General features: G+C 43.3%; 1 protein-coding gene across 6 annotated transcripts in view; it reads left to right on the top strand.

Moving 5' to 3' along the window:
• ANKIB1 (ankyrin repeat and IBR domain containing 1) overlaps positions 1-24,148 on the top strand; it is a 179,553-nt gene that overhangs the window by 134,981 nt on the left and 20,424 nt on the right. For all 6 annotated transcript variants that reach the window (XM_043509313.1, XM_038392780.2, XM_038392782.2 and 3 more), the window contains exons 8-11: positions 4,378-4,522; positions 6,554-6,720; positions 16,952-17,040; positions 20,357-20,487. In XM_043509313.1, coding sequence (XP_043365248.1) covers positions 4,378-4,522; positions 6,554-6,720; positions 16,952-17,040; positions 20,357-20,487 — 532 coding nt within the window. The remainder of the gene's footprint in view (positions 1-4,377; positions 4,523-6,553; positions 6,721-16,951; positions 17,041-20,356; positions 20,488-24,148) is intronic.

The following is a 24,148-nucleotide window of genomic DNA, read 5'->3' as shown; positions in this document are numbered from 1 at the left end:
ATACATCTCGGACCTATTGTTGAATATTCTGTTCATCTCCAGGAGGTGTTCTCATTCATTTTACACATCCTTTTAAGATGAATGGGCCACTTCACACCTCTGTGAGCCTACAGTGCTGCAGACAGGTGTGCAGAGCGCCTTTCCACTATGCTAGGGATTTTGGGACTCTCCTCCTCTCCCAGTTACTGCCCCTAGCTGGAAGAAGTGTTCCTTGCAGCCCTTTCGCCAGCACTTTGCCTCCTTCCGTGGCCCCTCCAGCCCTACTGGTGTTACCTGGGGTTCTTTCAACCCAAAGCTCTTGGTATCTTTACTCTGTGCAAGGTGATGTCAGGAAATAAATCAAGGGAGGCACGCTGTTCAACTGATAGATGGCTGGCACAAACAGGACAACACAAGAATGCTCTCATTTAAAGCTAACCTTTACTTAGTCTCAAACACTTGCACACACCTGCAACAGGTTAGTAAAACACCCCCAACCCTCAATAATTACCCAAGTAGGGTGTGGCTCTCGAGTGGCACAATGTCAGTCTTCCGATGGCCAGTCTTTTGTCTGCCAGTGGGACCACAAGATTTGTCTAGAGGGAGAGTTCCTGAAGAGTCCAACTACCCCAATTTTTTTTCCCTTATTTATTCATTAGTGTTACAATAACACATCACTCAAAGAAAACTTGTTGACCAAGCAATTTCAAAGGTTAAGCAAGAGGTGTCCTTCTGATCAATTAGCCAGATGTGGGGTTTTTTTTCAGAATTTGCATGCCTTGAGGCCCTGACAGACACATGCCTGAGGGCACATATAGACAAGCTTCCTGTTTTTCCTAAAATGTGCATCTCACCAATTTCAACAGCGATCTCATCAGGAAGGACACAGTGTCAAGCTGCCCTTTCTGTGGCACCCATTTATCTTTGTCCAAAGGATTCCGTCTGGGATATCACCTTTTGGTTGCTACTGACCTAGCCTTGTGGTGCACTGTGATTTGTGTTAACAAGCTGCAAAAAAGCTTCATGGCGGTTTGCAAATCCCAGTGCCGGTATAGAGTTTTGATGGGCACTGAGAATATGCTACTCTTAGGGGGATTCTGCACCACTGCACAATGCAGAATTTGAGCAGAATTTGCTTTTTTCCTTGCAGAAATGGGCTGCAGAGCTGCAGGCCACCACTAGGGACTTCTGGACCCAGCAAATCCCAGCATTCTAACTCAAAAATAAAAAACACTGCCACAGGGAAGGGGAGGGCGAATTAGTTGGAGGATTCCCAGCTGCTGCAGTTCCTGGCATTACCTGAAGGAAAGAGGCAGCATGCAGGGAATGCCATACAAGTCCAGGACCCAGTTTTTCCCTCTGGATCCCTGGGCTCTGGAGGGTAGGGGGAGTGAGTGTCTGTGCTGGGGGGGGCCTGCATCTGGGCTCTGGGGGAGGAGGGTGTCTGGGCAGGGGGCACCCTGGGGCTGGGCCCTGGGGAGAGGGCTTGTGGGTGTCTGGCCCCCAGCTGGGCTCTGGGGGGGGCAGAGAAACAGGAACTGGGTTGTCATAGGGGTTTCTCTAACTCTCTACTCCCAGGGGAATTTTTTGTGTGTATGTCTGTATTGTTACAGACATAGTTGCTAAGCAGTATTTGGAAATTACCGAAGTAATTGAAACTGGTGTGATTATATAGTATTATTTTGACAAATAAAATGTGCAGAATTTTTATTTTTTTTTTTTTGAAGCAGAATTCCCCCAGGAGTAATATGCAAGAGAGTGTTAGAATGGAGTGAAAAGAAAAGGAGGACTTGTGGCACCTTAGAGACTAACAAATTTATTTGACCATAAGCTTTTGTGAGCTACAGCTCACTTCATCGGATGCATTCAGTGGAAAATACAGTGGGGAGATTTATATACACAGAGAACATGAAACAATGGGTGTTACCATACACACTGTAACGAGAGCGATCAGGTAAGGTGAGCTATTACCAGCAGGAGAGCGGGGGGTGGGAGGGAACCTTTTGTAGTGATAATCAAGGTGGGCCATTTTCAGCAGTTGACAAGAAGGTCTGAGGAACAGTGGGAGGGGGGAGGGGACAGGAGAATAAACATGGGGAAATAGTTTTACTTTGTGTAATCACCCATCCGCTCCCATTCTTTTTCAAACCTAAATTAATTATATCAAGTTTGCAAATTAATTCCAATTCAGCAGTCTCTCATTGGAGTCTGTTTTTAAATTTTTTTTGTTGAAGAATTGCCACTTTTAGGTCTGTAATCGAGTGACCAAAGAGATTGAAGTGTTCTCTGACTGGTTTTTGAATGTTATAATTCTTGACGTCTGATTTGTGTCCGTTTATTCTTTTACATAGAGACTGTCCAGTTTGGCCAATGTACATAGCAGAGAGGCATTGCTGGCACAAGATGGCATATATCACATTGGTAGATGTGCAAGTGATTGAACCTCTGATAGTGTGGCTGATGTGATTAGGCCCTATGACGGTGTCTCCTGAATAGATATGTGGACACAGTTGGCAATGAGCTTTGTTGCAAGGATAGGTTCCTGGGTTAGTGGTTCTGTTGTATGGTGTGTGGTTGCTGGTGAGTATTTGCTTCAGGTTGGGGGGCTGTCTGTAAGCAAGGACTGGCAAGATCTGTGAGAGTGATGGGTCGTCCTTCAGGATAGGTTGTAAATCCTTGATGATGCATTGGAGAGGTTTTAGTTGGGGGCTGAAGGAGATGGCTAGTGGCATTCTGTTATTTTCTTTGTTGGGCCTGTCCTATAGTAGGTAACTTCTGGGTATTCTTTTGGCTCTGTCAATCTGTGAATGGGGTGAATTACAGTTATAGTTCCAAAAAGGAAAGGAGTACTTGTGGCACCTTAGAGACTAACAAGTTTATTTGAGCATAAGCTTTCGTGAGCCACAGCTTGCTTCATCGGATGCATTCAGTGGATATAGTTTCCTATCTCCTTGACGTAACCATTGGAATGTTAGCTTCTGGGAGGTGACAGTGGCAGTCTAACAGCTCTGAACTTCATGCATTCTTAGGTTTTAGAGCCAAAAGGGGCTATTGTCAGAACTCCTGCATAACACAATCCAGAAAATAGGAATCCTGGATCCCTCTAGCTGCAGATGCCAGACATTGCACTGTCATCTAAGGAGATCTGGAAGTTGGTGTATCTAACCTTGGATTAATACAGTTACATCTAACACAGTGGTCAGTGCACATACACAAAAAGGCATGTCCAGCAAAATTCCATATCATCATAACACAGAAAATGACAGATTTTGTTAGAGATACGTCTTGTTTGGTTTGTTAGAACTGTGGGGGGCTGTGCTGCAATACGCATTACCAGAACACACCATTCCTTGGTTTTCAAAGGTTTACGTTCAGCTACCCTCCATGTTGTGGAAGAGTACAAGGAAGTACTAGGCAACATTAACTCTGTTAATGATGTTTTTGCAAATGAATTTTTCAGAAAAATACTGTTAAGGTGCATGAAAAAAATAGGAAGAAAGTTTTTAAAAAAGGAAAACATAATAGTAGAAAAAAATACTCTTGATATATTTTGTGAGGCCTGGTCTACACTTAAAACATATACAGGCATAGCTATGTTAGTTGGTGTGAAAAAAACACACCTAGCCTACATAGCTGTGTCAACAAAACCTCCAGCATAGAAGCAGTAATGCTATAAGAAGAGTGCTTCTGCTGATGTAGCTAACATCGTTCTGCCAGCATATGCTGCATCTATACTAGGAGGCTCTGCTGGCATAGCTATGCTGTCAGAGGATCTGTAGTATAAACATAGCCTAAGTTACAATAGGCTTAAATAATTTGACTATCTTTTTATGATCTCACAAGTGGAGTCTCATGTCAAGTTCTAGTTAATAGCTGATGGGAACAGGTAGCCGTTCCAAAGTTGATTTAGTCTAGCTAACTACTAATTTGTTTAGATCAAGCGCTTGCGTGTTTCAAACCATATTTTGACAAGAACAAAGATTCTATTTATTGTAAAAACTAATTACTTGTCAGATTAATTAGGACATACATTAAGTACTGCTATATACAACTTTTGGGAACTTAATGAAGAAATTTTTCTCACTTTTATTAAATATTGTACAGATGACTCTTGCCAGTGGGAGACGGGTGTAAACCACACATACATACATTCAAGTACTTTCTTCAGTTGCTCGCTTGTGGACTCTTCATTTTTTTTTTTTTCCCACCAATGCCTCCTCAAATCTGAGGTACTTGTTGAGTGTAAAAACCAAGGGATGATTCATATTTCTTGTTTTAAAAAGAGATGTAAATGAAAGTGTATATTTTATTAAATTAGTATAAAGACGATGAATTTTCATCAATTTCTTGACTTAATTATTTTTTATTATCAAATTCTGACTGACGCAATTCTGGCAGGTTTTTGAATCTGAAAATTCAGGAGGGTGAGGCTCACAACATTTTTTGCCCAGCATATGATTGCTTCCAGCTTGTTCCTGTAGAGATTATAGAAAGCGTGGTTTCCAGGGAGATGGACAAAAGATACCTACTGTTTGACATTAAGGTAAACTGTCAAGCTGTTCCTGTGTGACTAGAGCAGGGGTGGCCAACCTGTGGCTCCGGAGCCACATGCAGCTCTTCAGAAGTTAATATACGGCTCCTTGTATAGGCACCAACTCCTGGGCTGGAGCTACAGGCGCCAGCTTTCCAATGTGCCAGGGGGTGCTCACTGCTCAATCCCTGGCTCTGCCACAGGCCCTTCCCCCACTCCATTCCTTCCCACCCCCTCCTTGCATGAGCCTCCTGCATGCCAGGAAACAGCTGATCGGGAGGGAGTGGAAGGCACTGATTGGCAGGGCTGCTAGTGGGTGGGAGACACTGGGAGTGGGTGGGGGAAGCTGCTGGGGGGCTGCTGACATATTACTGTGGCTCTTTGACAATGTACGTGGGTAAAATCTGGCTGCTTCTAAGGCTCAGGTTGGCCACTCTTGGATTAGTGAGTGTCTGACTTTCTTATTCCAATTACAATGCAACTTCTTAGAAAAGGTGCTGTCATATTTCACACAGTAGAGTTTAATAAATTAATACTGTAGATCTGAACTGTATATAATTTACATATGGTAATGAAGGAGTTGGCATGCTGTTGAGGACATTTTAAAAAAGGAATAATTATATTTCTTCCTCAAGCACAGAAACTACACTTCTGTGCTGGGCAATTTAATAATCTTTCTCAGTACTTGTAAAATTGTTTGATGAAATTAATGTCCAGAACAGGCAACACACAGATTTTAAACTGCCAAGAATATTTTGTTGGCACATTATAAAAAAATGTTTTAAAATGAGTTTCTGGAAGAATATTTTGATTGATGAGTTACGGCACTCTTTCCATTCAGAGTTTCTGGGAAATTTCTACTGTACCTGAGATGCTATTCACATCACTAGAGTTTTGCTCGAGCCCATACTTTCAGAAGATTCCTATATAACCCAGATAGGAAAAGAAGTTGGAAAATCTTGATTTGGTTCATGCTTGGTTTTATTTTCTCCATTGCTGCAGAATGCATCTTTAAAAAATAACCTTTTAATTAACTTTGCAGGTTATTGGCCTGTAGTGTAGATCCTTGAAATAACTTGTTAAATTATTCCCTGGGTGGAGAGGGGAGAGACATGTTTAGTACAAGGACTGACTTAGATAAGTTACAAGTCACTTTTGGCATGAGGTCATAAAATTTTATACATCAAAGTGGGGATTTGATACCCAGATTTGATCCAGTGTCCTTCATTGCCTTATCTTCTGAGTGACATGCAAGTCAACACAATTTTGAAGGGGAGCAGCCAGAGGTTCCTTTTTTTCCACATAATTTATTTTAGATAATTAATAAAAGGGAAAACATTCTACACTGACAGGAAAAAAATGAGGCAAATTTTGAGTTACTTTATTTTGGTTCTTAAAAGTTTATTGCGGTTAATTATATTGAGATTGGTGATAGAGAGCATAAGTTTTATTTCTTAATCTGCAGTACAGTTATGCCCTGTAAAATTTTAAAGTTTATGTATTAAATACATTTGTTGTAATAATGGATTATTTGCAGTAGGGGCTTGTCTACATGGCAAATTATTCCAGAATAGCAATTCCTGATTAACTCGATGGGTGAACACTCTTAAATTTGGTATAAGGTACTCTTATTCCAGAATAAGTGTGTCCATATGTTGAGATAATCAGGAACAGGTAATCCATTTTAAATTACACGCTGTCTTTTTCCGAGTTAACTTTCATGTGTGGCCAAACCCAAATCTTTTCACAAAAGACGTGACTTGTACACATTAAGCATTTTGCATGGGGTGTAGATGATCAGGTCTTAGTGTGATTCTTAAGTGTTGCTATAGGGAAGAAATACAATTTTTGAGCTAGTGATTAAATAATTCTCTTTATAACTATTTTTAAAATACCGTACCAGTTTAATTACAAGACTATTTTATGCTCTTTAGCTTTGCTCCTTCAGAGGCAGATTGTGATCAAAGGTTACAGTTCATATCAGTGATGAGGATCTATTCCCAAATGTTAAGTAATTTTCTTCTCCTTTTTTCTTCTTTTCAGGCCTTTGTTGAAAATAATCCTGCTATTAAATGGTGTCCTATACGAGCCTGTGAAAGAGCAGTCAGGCTAACAAGACAAGGGTCAAATACAACAGGTTCAGACACACTTAACTTCCCATTGCTAAGAGCCCCTGCCGTGGATTGTGGAAAAGGGCATCTCTTCTGCTGGTTTGTATTAGAAATTTGTATATAACTATATAAAACTATCACAGCTGCTGCCAATCTAAAGGTCAAGAGAAATCTCCAGCCGGCTGCCATGCCGCAGAAGCCTACTGGAAACTCTGTAGGTGTTGATACAGCAAATTATTGATGTATAGTTTGACATGAATATATTTTCATACATATATGGGCTGAATATTAATGTGTGTAGAGTGTGGGCCAAATTATCCGTTCCTCCTTTTCTGCACTGATGGTGGCAGTGCATCTCGCAGCAGGCATGACACCAAAAGTAAGAAGGATTCCACTTACCAAAACCTTTTTTTTGAACCATGGAATTCAAAAATTCCTCCTCCCTGAACCTTCATTACTCACAAATCATAGCAAAATATATGCCAAATCTTAAACTAACTGCGAGTATAAAAAAATTCTCCCTCCATCTCCCTGGTCTACACTAATGTGTGTGTGTATCCTTTAGGGCAGCAAAGGGTATAACATTGTCTACTTCAATATATTAATAGCTGTGCTGGACACAAAATAGCTGTATGGAGCTCTAGGCTTTTTAGTTCTATTTTCATGGTAGAGAAACTTTTGTGCCTCTTTTAGAGGTTTACAGTATAATCAGAATAGATGTTGGCATGTTCACAATTATATTCCAGAAAACCATTAGCTCATGCTTTTTTAGAATCCTGGGGTCATGGGATTGCATCCCTGACCATCTTGGCTAATAGCCATTGGTGGACCTATCCTCCATGAACTTATCAATTTATTTTTTTTAACCCAGTTATACTTTTGGCCTTCACAACATCCTCTGGCAACAAGTTCAATAGGTTGACTGCATTGTGTAAAGAAGTACTCCTTACATTTGTTTTAAACTGCTGCCTTTTAATTTTAGTGGGTGGCCCCTAATTCTTGTGTTATGTGAAGGGGTAAATAACACTTCCGTACTCACTTTCTCCACACCATTCATGATTTCATAGACCTCTACTATATTCCCCCTTAGTCGTCTCTTTTCCATGCTGAACAATCCCATTCTTATTAATATCTTCTCATATGGAAGCTGTTCCATACTTCTAATTGTTTTTATTACCCTTCTCTGTACCTTTTCTAATTCTAATATATCTTTGAGATGGTGTGACCAGAACTGCATGCCATATTCAAAGTATAGGCATATCAAGGCTTTATGTAGTGGCATTAAGATATTTACTGTCTTATTATCTATCCCTTTTTGAATGGTTCTGAACATTGTTAGCTTTTTTGACTGCTTCTGCACTTTGAGTGGATGTTTTCAGAGAACTGTCCACAATGACTGGTAACAGAGTGCTGACTCACCACCATGGCGCCTCCTGCTGGCCGTCCTGGGAAATTACCTCTCTCGGCCCTGAAGTGTCCTCTGTAGGATGGTGTCTCACCCTCTGTTATCTGCCCTTCTGCAGTCCCTTTATCTCCACTATGTGTAGGCCCCACATCCCTCCCAGACCACAATGCCCCTTACCTTGGCGTGCTGCCCCTCACCAAGGGAACCCCACTCCCCTGAGCCCACCTCGCCTCAGTGACCACTGCCAGTCCTCAGTCCTTTACTCAGGGGCAAACCGCAGTCTGCAATGGCCACTTATCATTGGCTAGGGAGTTGGACCTGCTGCCTTTCCCTGCAGCCCCAGTACCTCCTTAGGCTTTCCTGTCAGGCCTCAGCCTGGGAGGTGCCAGGCCTGAGCTCCCCAGGACTGCTCTGTTGAAGGTACCCTGTGCTCCCAGGCAGCCCGGTCCTTCCCACCACAAGGCTTGTGTGAGAATGCCTGCCTCCTAGCTCGCAGCCCTTTTTATACCAGACCTCTAGGGCCCAGACTGGCTGCTACCTGCCCTCCCCTGATTAGCTTCTCAGGGCAGCCCTTTCCCAGAGCTGGTTTTAATCCCTTTTTGACTAGAGCTGGGTGACCGCCCCGCTACAGATTCCAATATCTCTTCCTTGAGTGGTAACAGCTAATTTGGATTCCATCATTTTATATATATAGTTGGGATTATATTTTCTAACGTTCATTACTTTGCACTTATTAACATTGACTTTCGTCTTTCATTTTGTTACCCAGTCACCCAGTTTCGTGAGATCCCTTTGTAACTCTTCATAGTCTGCTCTGGATTTAATGATTTTGAGCAATTTTTTATGGTGCAAACTTTGCCACTTCACTGTTTACCCCTTTTTCCAGAGCATTTATGAATATTTATATTTCTCCACTGTGAAAACTGACCATTTATTCCTACCCTTTGTTTCCTGTCTTTTAACCAGTTACTGATTCATGAGAGGACCTTTCCTCTTATCGCATGACTGCTTAGTTTACTTAAGAGCCTTTGGTGAAACATGTTGCCAAAAGCTTTCTGAAAGTCTAAGTACACTGTATCCACTGGATCACCCTTGTCCACATGCTTATTGACCCCCTCAAAGAATTCTAGAAGATTGGTGAGGCATGAGTTCCATTTACAAAAGCCATGTTGACGCTTCCTCAACAAATTGTGTTCATCTATGTGTCTGATAATTCTGTTCTTTACTGTAGTATAGTTTCAACCAATTTGCCTGGTACTGATGTTAGGCACCGTAATTGCCAGGATCACCAGTGGAGCCTTTTTAAAAAAATTATTGTTACGTTACCATTAATACTTAGTTCTTCAAGTGCTTGCTCATAGGGATGCCATTCTAGGTGTGCCTGCGCCCCTAGAAGATTTTTGCCTTAGCACTATCCATAGGGTCAGCAGTGGTGCCATGCTCCTGTGCCGGTATATAAGGCACTGCTGACCTTGCGCCCTCTCTGTTCCTTCTTACCGCCCATGGTGGTTAGTCTGAGTATCTTCACTTGTATTACAATGGCTAGTGGTTTTTGTCTACTGTCTTTGAGCCTTAGGGCCTTGTAAATAGTTCTGCTCATAGTAGTTAGTGTTGTTAAGTGTAGTTAATAGTTAGCAGTTAGGGACTTTGTCCCAGGCGGGACATGCCCGTCTCCTGGGTTTAAGCCCTGGACGGACTGCGACAGGCCTATGCCTGTAAGTGACCCCCATAGCAGCTGCCTCAAGTGCTTAGGGGAGTCTCACTTTAGAGACAAGTGCCGAATTTGTAAGAATTTCCAACCCCACACACAGAAGAAGTGGGCTATTCAGCTACAGGTTCTCATCGTTGAGTCCACCCTGCGTCCAACCCCCGTGCAGCCCCACTAGGACTCGCCAAACACCTTGGCCTTGGTGTGCTGTGCGTCCTGGCGCCAGGCTCTGCATTGTTCCCTGGCACCAGTGCCCAAAAAGAAGACTAAAACCCCAGCACCAAGCAAAAAGGGCCATCGGGCAAAGGACCCACTTAGTGCTGCCCAGCAACTCCAGAGCTGCATGCTCGCACCTCCCCGGACGGGGCCCTTAGCCCTGTGAAAGGTCGACCCGGTACCGACTCCCGGGAGCAGCGTGGGACCAAAAGCCCTGATGGCACCGACACCTTTATCCCCCAGCGCTGAGAGAACACAGGCCTCCACCCACACCACCGATGTAGCATGCGCCTCAGGACCAGCAAAGGCTCCCCACAAGGACAAGCCAGCCGCTAAGACCCCTCAGAGGGCAATGGAACGCCGCTGATCCCCCAAGATGAAGCAGTGCTCTCCACCTCTGCGCCACAGGTTGCCAGAGTTGTAACCAGATGCTCTGGGGCTCGCCCTCGGTTACCAGTGCTGCGTTCGCGGTTGCTACCGTCTCGATGTGGATCACCTAGAGCAAGACGCCAGTCTCCACATTATGGAAGCCGCTCGCCCTTCTGCAGATCATCCTCTAGGTGCAGGTTCCAGTCGTGTGCATCATGGGAGCGCTCCCCATCGTGTCTCCAGTCCCCCTGGCACCGGTCCCTCGGTACCAGCACCAATCACCTCATTTTGGGCACCGGTCCCTGATGGCGATGGTTAGCAAGCAGACCCAGGCATCGACGGCCCCACTGTGGTCACCGGAAGGGGATTCCTCTGGCATGGAAGACCAGTTCAGCCCCTTGCCTAGTCTGCACTGGCGCGAATGGGAACCCAAGGCCACGGCGACAACGCAGACTTGGCAGTACGGCCAGTGTAGTGGCCTTATTGCAGCACATAAGGAATGCCAGCTGTGGCAATGCCCCCTTCTCACCACAGATTGGTCGCCAGCTCAGAGCAGCAGCTGGCAGCACTGGGATCGGTGCATGAGAGACGCCTGGTGGTTGAAGCAGAGGGAATGGTGCCCACCCCTAAGCCTCCCTCCCGTGTGGGAGAAGATGCCCCAGAACCTCCCCTGGCGGAGCAATCATCATCCTCATTCCCAGATGAGGCGGTTGCGGGACCCTCAAGGCCAAGCCCACTGGATGATTTCAGGGAATAGCTGGCCCTGCTGAGTCGGGGGGCCAAGAACTTGGGCCTGGAGGTGGAGGAAATTGCTGAGCAGATGCACACCTTGTTTAACCTTTTGTCAGCCTCCACCCCAACCTGTGTCATACTGCCAGTGCATGAAGGTGTCTTTAAGATTGCCAAGGGTCTCTGGCAAACCCTTTCCTCCATTCCTCCCACCTCAAAGAGGGCCAAAAAGAAGTACATTGTCCCGCCAAGGGGTTTGAGTACCTCTGTATCCTCCCCCGAGCTTACTGGTGGTCTCTGCGGCCAATGAAAGAGACAAAGGCATACCAATTTCACCCCCAAGAATAAAGAGGCCAAACTGTTGGCTCTGTTTGGTAGAAAGATTTATTCAATGGCCAGTTTTTCAGTTCCAGGTGGAGAACCATCAGGGCCTTTTGGGCCGTTACAAGTTTAACTTATGGGACTCCCTCCATTAGTTCAAGGAATCCCTTCCAAAGGGTTTTGCCCAGGAATTTGGCACACTGGTGGAAGAGGGCACTGCAGCTGCTAGGTGCTTCCTCCAGATGGCATGGGACAGGGAGGACTCGTCAGCCAGGGTGATGGTGTCAGCGGTGGTGATGAGGTGCAGCTCCTGGCTTCAGATCGCAGGTCTCTCCCGGGAAATGCAGACTTCCATCCAGGACCTCCCCTTTGAATTGAATGGTCGCTCTTGAGACCAAACAGATGTGAGGTTACATGGGCTGAAGGACACCAGGGTCACCCTTCGCTTGCTGGGAATGCATATGCTGCAGCCTGTGAGGAAGTGGTTCCGGCCGCTGCCTAGGCCTTGGCAGTGTCGTCAGGGACCTGCAAGAAGAAGGGACAGAGACTAGTTTCAACCGTCGTCACCCTTCTTTCTCCCACTGTCCTGCGTAGCCCGTCTGGCAAAACACCCTGGGGGCCAGAAGTACTCATTTTGAGGGCGTGGTCGAGAGCAACGCCCCAGCCACCTGCCAAGATCCACTCCACTCGTTCTTCAACCGTCTTCGTCTCTTCCGTTTGGCCTGGTCCCAAGTCACATCAGACCGTTGTGTGCTGGACATAGTGTCTCATGGTTACACCCTGCAATTTTCGGCTGCCTCTCCCTCCTGTCCTCTTCAGGGACCCTTCTCACGAGCACCTCCGCATTCAGAAGGTCGAGAACCTCCTGCACCTGGGGGCGGTGGAAGAGGTTCCTCGGGACATGGGACATTCCTCCAGGGGAAAGGGGTTCTATTTCCATTACTTCCTAATCCCGAAAGCAAAAGGGGGCCTCAGACCCGTTCTGGACATGCAACACCTCAACAAGTCTCTCAAAAAGTTGAAGTTTTGCATGATCTCCCTGGCCTCCATCATTCCCTCCCTGGATCCGGGAGACTGGTATGCCACTCTCGACTTGAAGGATGCCTAGTTTCACATCTCCATATTCTAAAGTCACAGATGTTTCCTCTGTTTTATAGTAGGCAAATGCCATTTCCAATTTATTTCCCTCTTTGGCCCCTCATCGGCTCCAAGGTTCCAGGAGCGACTTACCTCAGAGGTCAAGGGGTCCAGGTCTTCCCATATTTCGATGTCTGGCTCATTAAGGGCAGGTCTCGGAACCAAGTGCAGAAAAGCATCGATCTGGTGCATACCACCTGCCATGACCTGGGCCTGTTGATAAAAGAGAAAAAATCCACATAGAGTTCATAGGGGCGGTTCTCGACTCCATATGAGCCAGTACCTTCCTCCCGGAGGCGCGTTTTCAGGCCATGTAGGACTTGATCTCCCATGTGAGGAACTGCCCACTCACCATGGCTCTCACTTCCCTGCAGTTGCTGTGCCACGTGGCCACCTATACATGTGTGGTCAGTCATGCACGGCTCCACCTCCGGCCTCTGCAAGCGTGGCTGGCGTCGGTTTACCCCACAACAGACACAAGCTAGACTGGGTGATTAGGATGATTAGAGCGTTGAATCACATCCCGTCATCCCTGTATTGGTGGTTGGATGCCAGGTCAGTGTTTCAGGGAGTCCCCTTCGCGACCCCGTCTGCATCACTATGGTTTCTGATGCTTCGGACCTGGGCTTGGGAGCCCACCTGGTCAAGCTGAGCACCCAGGGCCTCTAGTTGCGGGACGATCTGGCCCTCCACATCAACATCAGGGAGCTCTGAGCGGTTTGTCTGGTTTGCCAGGCCTTCCTGCCCCACCTGAAGAGCAAGGTGGTGCAGGTCCTTACGGACAATACCACCGCAGTGGATTACATCAACAGACAAGGTAGAGCGAGGTTGTCAGCCCTCTGCTAAGAAGCTCTGAACCTTTGGCACTTCTGTGTGCAGCACGCCATTCATCTGGTAGCTACACCCCTGCCCGGTACCAAGAATGTACTAGCGGTTCGCCTTAGCAGGACCTTCTCATTTCGCCACAAGTGGTCGCTCCATCCAGAGGCAGCCAGTATAATCTTCCAGAAGTGGGGACTCCCCAGGTGGACTTGTTTGCCTCCCAAAAGGAAATGCTACGTGTTCTATTCGCTGCAGGGGATAGACCAGGGTTCCCTGTTGGATGCCTTCCTGCTTCCGTGGTCGGGAGCCCTGATGTACGCCTTCCCACCAGTGCCGTTGATTCACAGAGTCCTCGTGAAGATCAAACGGGACAGGGTGAGAGTCATCCTGATGGCTACCGACCAGCAACATGCCAAACCAGTGCTGGCGAGGCCACTTGCGAGCTAAGCCGCTGAGGCTCCCTCTCTGGCCAGACCTGCTGTCCCAGAACCACAGCAGTCTCCTGCACCTGAACCTAGTGGTGCTGCACTTGACAGCATGGCTGCTGCATGGCTTAATGTAGATAAGTGGGAAATGGGTAGCAGAAAGCCCTCCACCAGAGCAACTTATGGGGCAAAGTTGAAAAGATTCACATGTTGGGCCTCCAGTTCGCAAGTCTGGGCTGAGTAGGCCTCCCTGGAGGTGATTCTGGACTATCTCCTGCACCTTAAGCTCCAGGGCTTGTTGCTGTCATCAGTCAGTGTCCACCTGGCTCCTATTTCGGCTTTCCATCCTCCCTTCCAAGGAGGTCGTTCTTCGCTTACGACATGACAGCCTGGTTCCTGAAAATCTGAAGATTTGAATCTCATGCTGTTGAGGCATGAGAACCACCCTATACGGTATTCTACAAGGATAAGGTCCAGTTGTGGCTGTACCTGGCGTTCCTGCCCAACGTAGTCTCCCAGTTTCATACTGGCCAGGACATTTTCTTAACAGTGGTCTTTTCAAAGCCCCACAATTCCAAAGAGGAGCACAGATTACGCATCCTGGAGGTCTGGAGGGCGCTGGCCTTCTATATCAACGGGACACGGCCTTTCCGTAAGTAAACGCAACTGTTTGTTGCAGTGGCAGACAGGATGAAAAGTTTGCCCAGTGTCTGCTCAGGGAATTTTATCCTGGATCACAGTCTGCATTCGATACTGCTACAAGCTGGCAAATGTGCCTCCACCTACCATAGTCAAAGTGCACTCAACTAGAGGGCAAGCGTCATCAGCGGCCTTCTTGGCTCAGGTTCTGATCCAAGAGGTTTGTAGAGCTGCTACCTGGTCATCTTCCCAAACATTTATGGCCCATTATGCGCTGACCCAGCAGGCCCGGAATAATGCTGGCTTCAGCAGGGCAGTGCTGCAAGCTGCAAGACTGCAAACTCCAAGCCCACCTCCATTTGCACTGCTTCTGAGTCACCTAGAATGGAATTGACATAAGCAAGCACGCGAAGAAGAAAAAACAGTTACCTACCTTTTGTAACTGTTAGAGATTGTGTTGCTCATGTCCATTCCATTACCCGCCTTCCTGCCTCTCTGTCAGAGTTGCTGGCAAGAAAGAACTGAAATAGCATAGGGTTGGCAGTGCCTGATAAACCGGCACATGAGCGCAGCACTCAAGGGGGCGCCACTGCTGACTCTACGAATACCACTAAGGCAAAAATCTCCAATGGCCATGTATATGGGCGCATGCACACCTAGAATGGAATGGATATAAGTAATACAGCTTATATCCTAATCTATTTAGTAGTGTCATTGAAATTGTGACAAAGCTGACCAATACTGCACCTCAAGTAATTACCCATTTTTAGAAAATATAACTCCATTTTTGGTCTCTTAACTTGAACAGGTTTATGGGTGGTCAGCAAAGGTGTTCCTTGCAACAAAGAAGGTTCAGGATTTCTATGGTTACACCCTGAATCCAGTCTCTAGAAGAGTACCTAACATTGTCTCTCAAGGAAATGCAGCTGTAGTAATCTGGGTTTTCCCCTTTCTTCCTTTTTAGGCTGTTTGCCTTTCAAAATGTACACCAAGATTCAAGCAGTGTTGACAATCATATCTGTATTTCTGTAATTCCTGGTTCATTCTCTTTTTAGAGTTGTTCAAAGTCTCTGCGGGTATTCCAAAATTTAGGATTTGAAGTGAGTCTGTTCAAAAGTTCACAATCCACAGAGAAGCCTATGTGCATGTCTTTGTTATTTTGTTTGTTGTGTAGGGTGAATTAATCAGCCTTTAGTTAAGGGGGCCATTCTCTTGTTAGTTCCCTTTCTGCTAATTTTGTTTTCTCTGTGTACAATTAAAATTATCCAAGAACAGTTATTATGGGTGAAGTCTAGCTCCAGAGAAGTCAATGGGGCCAGGATTTCATCGTATGGCTCAGATTGACCCTCGCCTTATTTCAATTGTACAGGTAGAAGAGAGTGGCTCAGAAGGTTCTCTTTTCTTTTTTCTTTTCTTTTCTGTAGTTTTCTTTAAGCTTTTCTTGCTCACGTGTTCCCTGTTGTGATGAGGACAAAGGAGATAATGAGTATTCATTAAGCTTATGACATTGCATTGCAGGAAGTAGTTTACCATTTGATCCTCAAAAAAACAATTTGCATTTTCTTTGATACAGCAGGTATCCATGTGGAAATATCCCATTTGTAAACTATTTGTGTATTTCACATGGCAGATGTCTCTAGCTGTTTTGCTGTATTTCCAGTAAAAGAGCAAATCGTGACAATTCTGGAATCCGTGTTGACACATCTACACCCAGGCACCATCTGGAAGCTATGTATCTGCTGCTGTATACTGACTGCCATCCTGAAAACTAGCAGTAGTAAATCTGGAAAACTTGAGGGATCCTCTGTTAACTCCTTATGTGTCCATATGATTTCAACCAATATCATCTCCTTTCCATTTAGGGACTCTGGGAAGGGTAGAAATCCAAATTCACTCAGCATTAGAGGAGTGTGAAAGCAATGGGGATTTACTTAAGCACTGACCTTGTTATTAAGGATTAATGATCATCAGTGGACATGGACAAGTAATTCTGGGTGACATTCATCCCAACTATAGAGGGCCTACTCAAGGCCCTATGCACCACATAAACTCCACTTAAACTAGGAGTTTATACTTAGCCAGAAAGATTTTTGGAGCAGGGACTTTGTCTTACTATATGTTTGTACAGTATCTAACACAGTGAGGCCTCAATCGTGATTGGGGCCTTTGGAATATTACTTTAATATGAATAATAAAGGCCTTTCATAGTCCATCTGCACTGAAGTCAACTTCACCCATTGTACAAAAGCTACGTGACCATTTTACATGGGCCTAGATTAATTACCGGTCAGCCCATAAAACATAGCGCATACCAGCTGCTTTTGAGATATTCTCCATCATAATTAAAAAGCATTTTTCTTTCCTGCCTCACTTAATTCTCTCATTAATTTTCATAAAGCTCTACCTTGGGTTGTGAGCAAATGTAATAATCTTTTAAAGTGAGAGTAATTGAGTAGGTTTCTTTATCTTCCTGTCTTAGAGTTTTAATGTGCTTTCATTATTTTTCAATTTGAACCAATCTAAACAATTATCTACTGTATTTATGACTTAATTTTTCAGGGAATGTCTTGGTGAAGCGCATGAACCTTGTGACTGCCAAACATGGAAGAACTGGCTGCAGAAGATATCAGAAATGAAACCAGAAGAACGTAAGAGTGGTTTTTGTGGTGTTTTTAACAGCATTAAATAAGAACTATATGGTAGTTAAGAAATTATGTGAAAGAGGGGGGAGGAACAGATTTGACCATTTGTCCTGTAGAAATCATCTAATTAAAAAAATGGTGCTGAAAACTGTATAATTCTTTTTTTTTTTCCTGTTTCTTTAACTCTGAATTTCCTTGCTCATGTCTTAAATCAAACCTTACAGATTAGAAGTTTGTTTTGGGTAACATTATAGGGGGAAAAGTTACCTAAAACATACATGTTTTTAAAAAATCCTAATTCAATACATTTACCATAAAGTCAGAAAATGGTTTTACAAGAGGAGCAGCAGTGTTCATGTAAATAGCTAACCTGTTTCCTCAGGCCAGGAAGGATTAAATGCCACGCCCAGAGTCTCTTCAGGCCTTTTCTTCTGGGAACTATTTATTGTTTGCACTGAATGTCTTGAGCAAACTCCCACATAAAAAACAGTTCAACATAAATGCAGTGACCTTTCCCCTGATCCAGTGGCTTCCTTGCTAGCACGTCTTCCTTAGTTGATCTGTGGCAGAAGGTGAATTATTTTGGTAAATAGGAGTTTCAGCCAATTTAGAGTAAAAGCACAGTAGGAAAAAATAGACAGACTGATAGATCTTGTCAGAATTTAAAGGGAAGGGGTTAAAAAGCTCTGATACAGTACTATAAAATCCTCTTACCTGTAAAGGGTTAAGAAGCTCAACTAACCTGTCTGGCACCTGACCAAAATGACCAATAAGGAGACAAGATTCTTTCAAATCTGGGTGGGGGGAAAAAAAGGTTTTGTCTGTCTGTGTGATGCCTCTGCCCGGGGACAGATCAAGAAAGCAAGCAATTCAACTCCTATAGAGTTGGTAAGTAATCTAGCTAGAAAATGCATTAGATTTTGCTTTTGTTTTTGACTTGTGAAATTTGCTGTGCTGGAGGGAATGTGTATTCCTGTTTTTGTGTGTTTTTGTAACTTAAGGGTTTGCCTAGAGGGATTCTCTATGTTTTGAATCTGACTGCCTGTGAGATTATCTTCCATTCTAATTTCACAGAGGTGCTTCTTTTACCTTTTTTCTTTCTAATAAAGTTCTGTTTCTTTTAAGAGCCTGACTGATTTCTCTATGATCCTAAGACCCAGGGGTTTGGGTCTGTGATCACTTTGTAACCAATTGATTAGGATATTATTCTCAAACCTCCCCAGGAAAGGGGGTGTAAGGCTTGGGGGAATATTTTGGGGGAATAGGAACTCCAAGTGGTCCTTTCCCTGATTCTTTGTTAAATCACTTGGTGGTGGCAGCGTACCCCCCAAGGGCAAAAAGTTTGTGCCTTGGGGAAGTTTTACCCTAAGCTGGTAGAAATAAGCTTAGGGGTCTTTCATGCGGGTCCCCACATCTGTACCGTAGAGTTCAGAATGGGGAGGGAACCCTGACAGATCTATTTTAGCCAGAAGATTCAAAATCACTTCTTCTCAGTTAAGTCTATTTCTATACCAAATATTCTGAGTAGTTTCAATGGCAGAGCTGTTTTTGTTTGTTTTTTTTAAATCTTGTGATTTAAAAAATATATATATAAAATATAGGCGCACCTGCACACATGCGCACACACAGCTGCCCCCTTCACAGTTTTGATTCTTTTGGTTTGGATATGGGAAATGCATCTTATAACTGGAATGAATTGGAAATCCAAGACTTTCATAATTGTTGTAACGGTAAGCTCTTCAAGTGGCCTTCTGCACATTCCTACTCTGGCATGTGCCCATGGTACCATCAGGACCGGAGAAAGCTTCTAGCAGCAGTGCCTGTTGGAGCGCTCTTGCACGTTCTTCCCCTTTCTCTTCCCCTTGTGGCTCTGTACATTCGGAGAGCGAAGCTATAAATGGGTTGTGCATCAACCACCTCCTCCAATGCTGAGTTGGAATTAGAACTCCAAAGAAGAATCATTCCAATGTGCAGTACTGCTAGAAGCATTTCTGGCTACACCATGAGTACATTCTAAGAATGCAAATGTGCAGAGGCCACTTGAAGAACTCTGGATACAGGTCAGTAATCTTTATCTTTATAATGTTAAAAATATTGGTTATTTTGTCAATGTAATTAGATTGATTGCTTACAATTTTATTCTGATTTCATGGTGGCTTATTGCTGTAACTCTGGTGCCGCTCCTATTTTACACCAATGTTAAATGAGATCAGAATTAGGCCCTTTGTGTGTCTACAGCATTTAGAACATATAATGTGGTATGTAAATGTTAATTATTATTATAAAACCATTGTTAAATTAACTAAGCATTTTAAAATAGAATTTGCTTGATATCTTTGAAAATTTCAGATTCCCTCTTCATGCTATTTTGAGATATTTACTGATTTTTTACTTTACAATGGACAGTCCAATTTAATAAATATCTCCCATTAGCCCAATTTACATTTGTATTTTATTTTCTGTAATTGTTTTAAGTATGCTTTTAAAACTGCTCTAGGCTAAAACTGCTTTCACACAGTTTCGTCAGGCCGTGTGGATGAGGCCAAAACATATTAAAAACTTCCTCTGCCCACCTCACAAAATTGTATTCTAGAGCTTGGTAGGAAATCTTGTAATCTCCAAAAGATTCTCAAAGGGCTGAGTATTTATTTTCTAAAGTATCATCTATTGTACATGGTTTGGCTCTTAATGCTATGTCCAGAACTCATTTCCATAAATCTTAGAGAAATAGAAGCAGCTGATACTTGCGTATAAAAAAAAAAAATGGGGAAAGGGTGAATAAGTCTATTTAGATTGTAAACTTTTGGGGCAAGGACTGTCTTTTGTTCTGTGTTTGTACAATGCCTAGTACGGTGGGGTCCTGATCCATGACCAGGGCTTGTAGGTGATACAAATAATATTACCATTATTTATTAATTAATGTAAAATAACATAGGACACACACTTATTTGGAGTGATGCGTAGAAACGAGTATAAAACTTAAGTATCAACAATGATTTTTTTTAAATTCCTAGCATGGGTCTTGGACTGTGTTAACATCTTATAGTATATTTAATAAATTATAATGTAAAGCATAATAAAATATACAGATGCATTCCCGAGCTGATTGAGGTGTGGATGTGACCTTTGACTTGTGTCGTATTGGTTAAAGCATCTTAATTTTTGCCTTACATTACTTTTGTAACACATGCTGTAGGTTTATGAGGAAATTAATGTGCACTGTCGAGAATTAGGCAAACATGCAGACTTCTTAACCTACTTTTTACAAAAATTGATATGCAGATATTAATTTTTATTTGTTTTCCACTTTTTTCCCCCAAAGTTGTGGGAGTTAGTGAGGCTTATGAAGATGCTGCCAACTGCCTATGGTTACTAACTAACTCCAAACCGTGCGCCAACTGCAAATCTCCAATTCAGAAGAATGAGGGCTGCAACCACATGCAGTGTGCAAAGGTATAAAGAAGTTTATATTGTTTATGGTGGAAAGCGTAACTCAAGTTGTATATACATGTCTATTTTGTAAATGCAAACATACAAAGCCTCTTAAATCACAGGCATGGGATTAGTGGAACTTCTAAACAAAATTGCAACATTGGCAGATAGAAAGAAGCTCTAATGTATTAAGATATAAGCAGAGTATTTGATATGCAATTTCATTAAGTCTTTCTTACAAGATACATTTTGGCTTGGCAGTGAACACTCATTACATGGGTTGAAGAACAATAAACAAAGAAATGACTAGCAGTAAACGAAGAATAAAATAGGAGGAAAGACTTAAAGGAAAACTATACAGATCTTGGCATTGCCACTCTTCATTAATGACCTAGAAGAGAAAGTGAATAGCATATTTAATTCACAGAAGATGCTAAATTTTGAGGCATTGTGAACACTAATGAAGATAGAGAAAATAATACAAAGGGAAATAAGGTGAGCTGAAAATATCAAAATAAAGTCAACTTGGAAAAATGTAAACATAAATATTCAATGAGAGTGAGAAACCAGGAGAGCAGTAATTCCAAGAAAGACTTTAAGGGTAACAGTAGACAGAAAATTAGATGCAAGTTTTCAATACTTCAAAAAAAAAAAAAAAAAAAAAAAAAAAAAGTTTTGCATAGCAATATTTTCTATGTCAAAACCTCTTTATGTAACATTATAATACATCTCAGACAACTTTTTTCAAATAAACTAAAAGCAGAAAGTTAGAGTACTTGCTTTTTAGTCAATGGATAGTGTGACAAAGTTCCTTCTCTGCCTTGGTGGGTCCTGCGCTTTCCAGTGGAATTGCTTGCCTCAGAGGTTCACGGCAGCCCTCAGTTTGGCCACTTTTGCCACTGGCTCAAACCTGCCATTCACTCAGCTAACCTCATGACTAGCCAGTATGGGACACAGGGAGGAGAACAATCCCCACAGTCTCTGTTGTCCCACCTAGTGGGTCAGGGACAGGCCAGAGACCTTCCCCTCTTGAATGACTCAGTCCAGGTCAACTCCTCTTGTGTCAAAAAGGGAGTTGAGGGAATGGGGGGAACCTGGGCCCACCCTCTACTATTGGTTCCAGCCCAGGGCCCTGTGGATCGCAGCTGTCTACAATGTCTCCTGTAACAGCTATGTGACAGCTACAACTCCCTGGGCCACTTTCCCCATGACCTCCCTGCAGCACCTTCTTTGTCCTCACCGCAGGACCTTCTTCCAGATGCCTGATAACATTTTTATTCCTCAGTCCTCCAGCAACACGTCCTCTCACTCCCAGCTCCTTACATGCCTCTCCCTAACTGAAGGGATGTCTTTCTTTTTTTAACCAGGTGCCCTGAGTAGCCTACCTGCCTTAATTGGTTCTAGTAGCTTCCTAATTGGCTGCAGGTGTCCTAATTAGCATGCTTGCCTTAATTGGTTCTAGCAGGTTCCTGATTGTTCTGGAATAGTCCCTGTTATCTTACCCAGAGAAAAGGGACCTGCTTAATCTGGGGCTAATGTAGCTACCTTCCATTACTCTCCTGTAGCCATCTGGCCTGACCTTGTCACAACAGCTTATGTGAAAGTAGCAAAAACAGATAATATGTCCATGTAATGATGTCAGGTTTTCAGATTAAGAAAGGGGTATCTGTCACGACTCAAGTTTCAAACACTTATTTGTGTAGGTCGGTTGGCTTCTATCAAAATATACCTTGGGTTAGAAAACAGTTCTTTCTCTCTTTTTCCAGGAGTCTGTCTCTCCATACCATGCAAATGGCTTTTTCTTTCTGTGCCCATCACATATTTCTCTTCACTTTTCCTCTGCTATATTTAGGGATTTTGTTGTTTATGCTACCAGCAGAAACAGATCTTGCCTTGCCTTCACTGGTTCATTCTAGGTTTACCATTTATCTTTTTCTTTCTTCAAATGAGCTCAACTCGTGCCAATAAGCTCAACTCAACAAGATTTTAAGTGTTGCATACTATAGGCTTGATTGGCTTTCACCATTAAATATAAGTTAGTGTCACTACTTCAGTTCTACCAGCATTTGAGGTACTAACGAGGGACCAGATTCTCCAGTCTGCTAAGAACGCTTTGCACCTTGTAAGCAGCACAAAGTGGCTTTAAAATGGTTAGAGATAACTGGTGTTGAATTCCCCTTATGTAGGGGAACTCCCCATCATCAGAATGCTGGTAGAGGCTACTCTGCTACTTCCTGTGCCAGCCTCCCCTCTTCCTTATATAAGAGGAGCGGGAAGGGTTATGTGAGCAGTATTTCAGGGCTGGGCCCCATGGTGGAGTGGAGCTCCCTTATACTTGTTCATCCATTTGCGTAAGTTCTCTTACAGACTTTAGGTCTTTGGCAGCAGTTAGAGTAGTCTCCCTGCTGCTCTAATTTCTGCCAGATCCTAGTGATTGACTATTAGAAAGTCAAAACTGGCTCCCTGCAGCTGCCACACTCCATTTTATATGTCCACACAGCCCAAAGTGCAGAATTGGGTCCTAAATGTTTAGGACCATGATTTTGAGAAATCATCGGTTTTTCACCAAACTATTTCTTTATTGGCTGTCATTTATTCCTCATATACACTAAATCAGTTCAGGATTATTCTTTCTGTATCCCTCCAGGTCTTCTAGCATTCTTCTTAATATCAAATAGATGGGGAAGCATAAGATTTGTAAAGGACATAATAGGGGAGAGACCTCAGTATTGATGCACAAAAAGTTTATTAATAAAACAATTATAATGTATTATACTTTTAAGTTATTATATAATTGGCTTCACTGTTACTGAATTTTAGGCCACCGTTATTTTCATACACAAGATGCTTGGAGAATATGATAGCTCACATGCTTATGTTTTTTGGTTAATTTTATAATGAAATGTTCAAGCTAATTAAGGAAATTTCTAGGAAATGTCTGCATTCTGTCATCAGTAAGAACAAAGTGTCAAAGAGGATGACACCACCTTGCCTGTAAAACCGTATTTATTACCTTCGTTTGTGTTCACAGACTCTTGTATGCAGCTTTATAGCTTCTATTTTGTTTTAACATTCTGTACTATTTTCTTTTTACATTATCCTTTGGAAGATGTATGTAAGTGTTAGTAATTGGGATTTTGACCTTGTATAGAGTATTTGATAAGTGTCTTTAATTGCAAATTGTGAATGTACAACAAATAGGTTGTAAATCTAGGAACCATTTGCTCAAAAGGCAAGCAACCAAAAAGACTCATTTATGGTTGAGAAATGTTTTATGGAAGATGTTGGTTACTTCTAACTCATGTTTCTACTCAAAGGTGAAAACCTTTGTTGTCCTTCAAATGCTTAATATGTGTGACAGGGTTGGGCCGGATGGCTGCAGGAGAGTAATAGAAGGCAGCTATATTAGCCCCAGGTTAAGTAGGTCCCTTTTCCCTGGGTAAGGTAATGGAAGGTTCCAGAACAATTAGGAACCTTCTGGAGACAATTAGACAGGCTGATTAGAACACCTGCAGCCAATGACATTGGTCTCTGCTCTATGTAGCCCTGGAGACAGACCAGACCTGTCAATTGGAGGCATGGGATGTGTGGCTCCACCTCTGAGGAACCACCAGTTTTTCATCTCCCTTTCCAGCTTCAGGCAGGCAGACTATCTCCTCCCTGCTGAAGAGCGAATTTGAAG

Source organism: Dermochelys coriacea, chromosome 2 (genome assembly GCF_009764565.3).
Source record: "Dermochelys coriacea isolate rDerCor1 chromosome 2, rDerCor1.pri.v4, whole genome shotgun sequence".
In the NCBI taxonomy this organism is placed as follows: domain Eukaryota; kingdom Metazoa; phylum Chordata; order Testudines; family Dermochelyidae; genus Dermochelys; species Dermochelys coriacea.
This window is presented reverse-complemented; position numbering and strand designations above follow the sequence as displayed.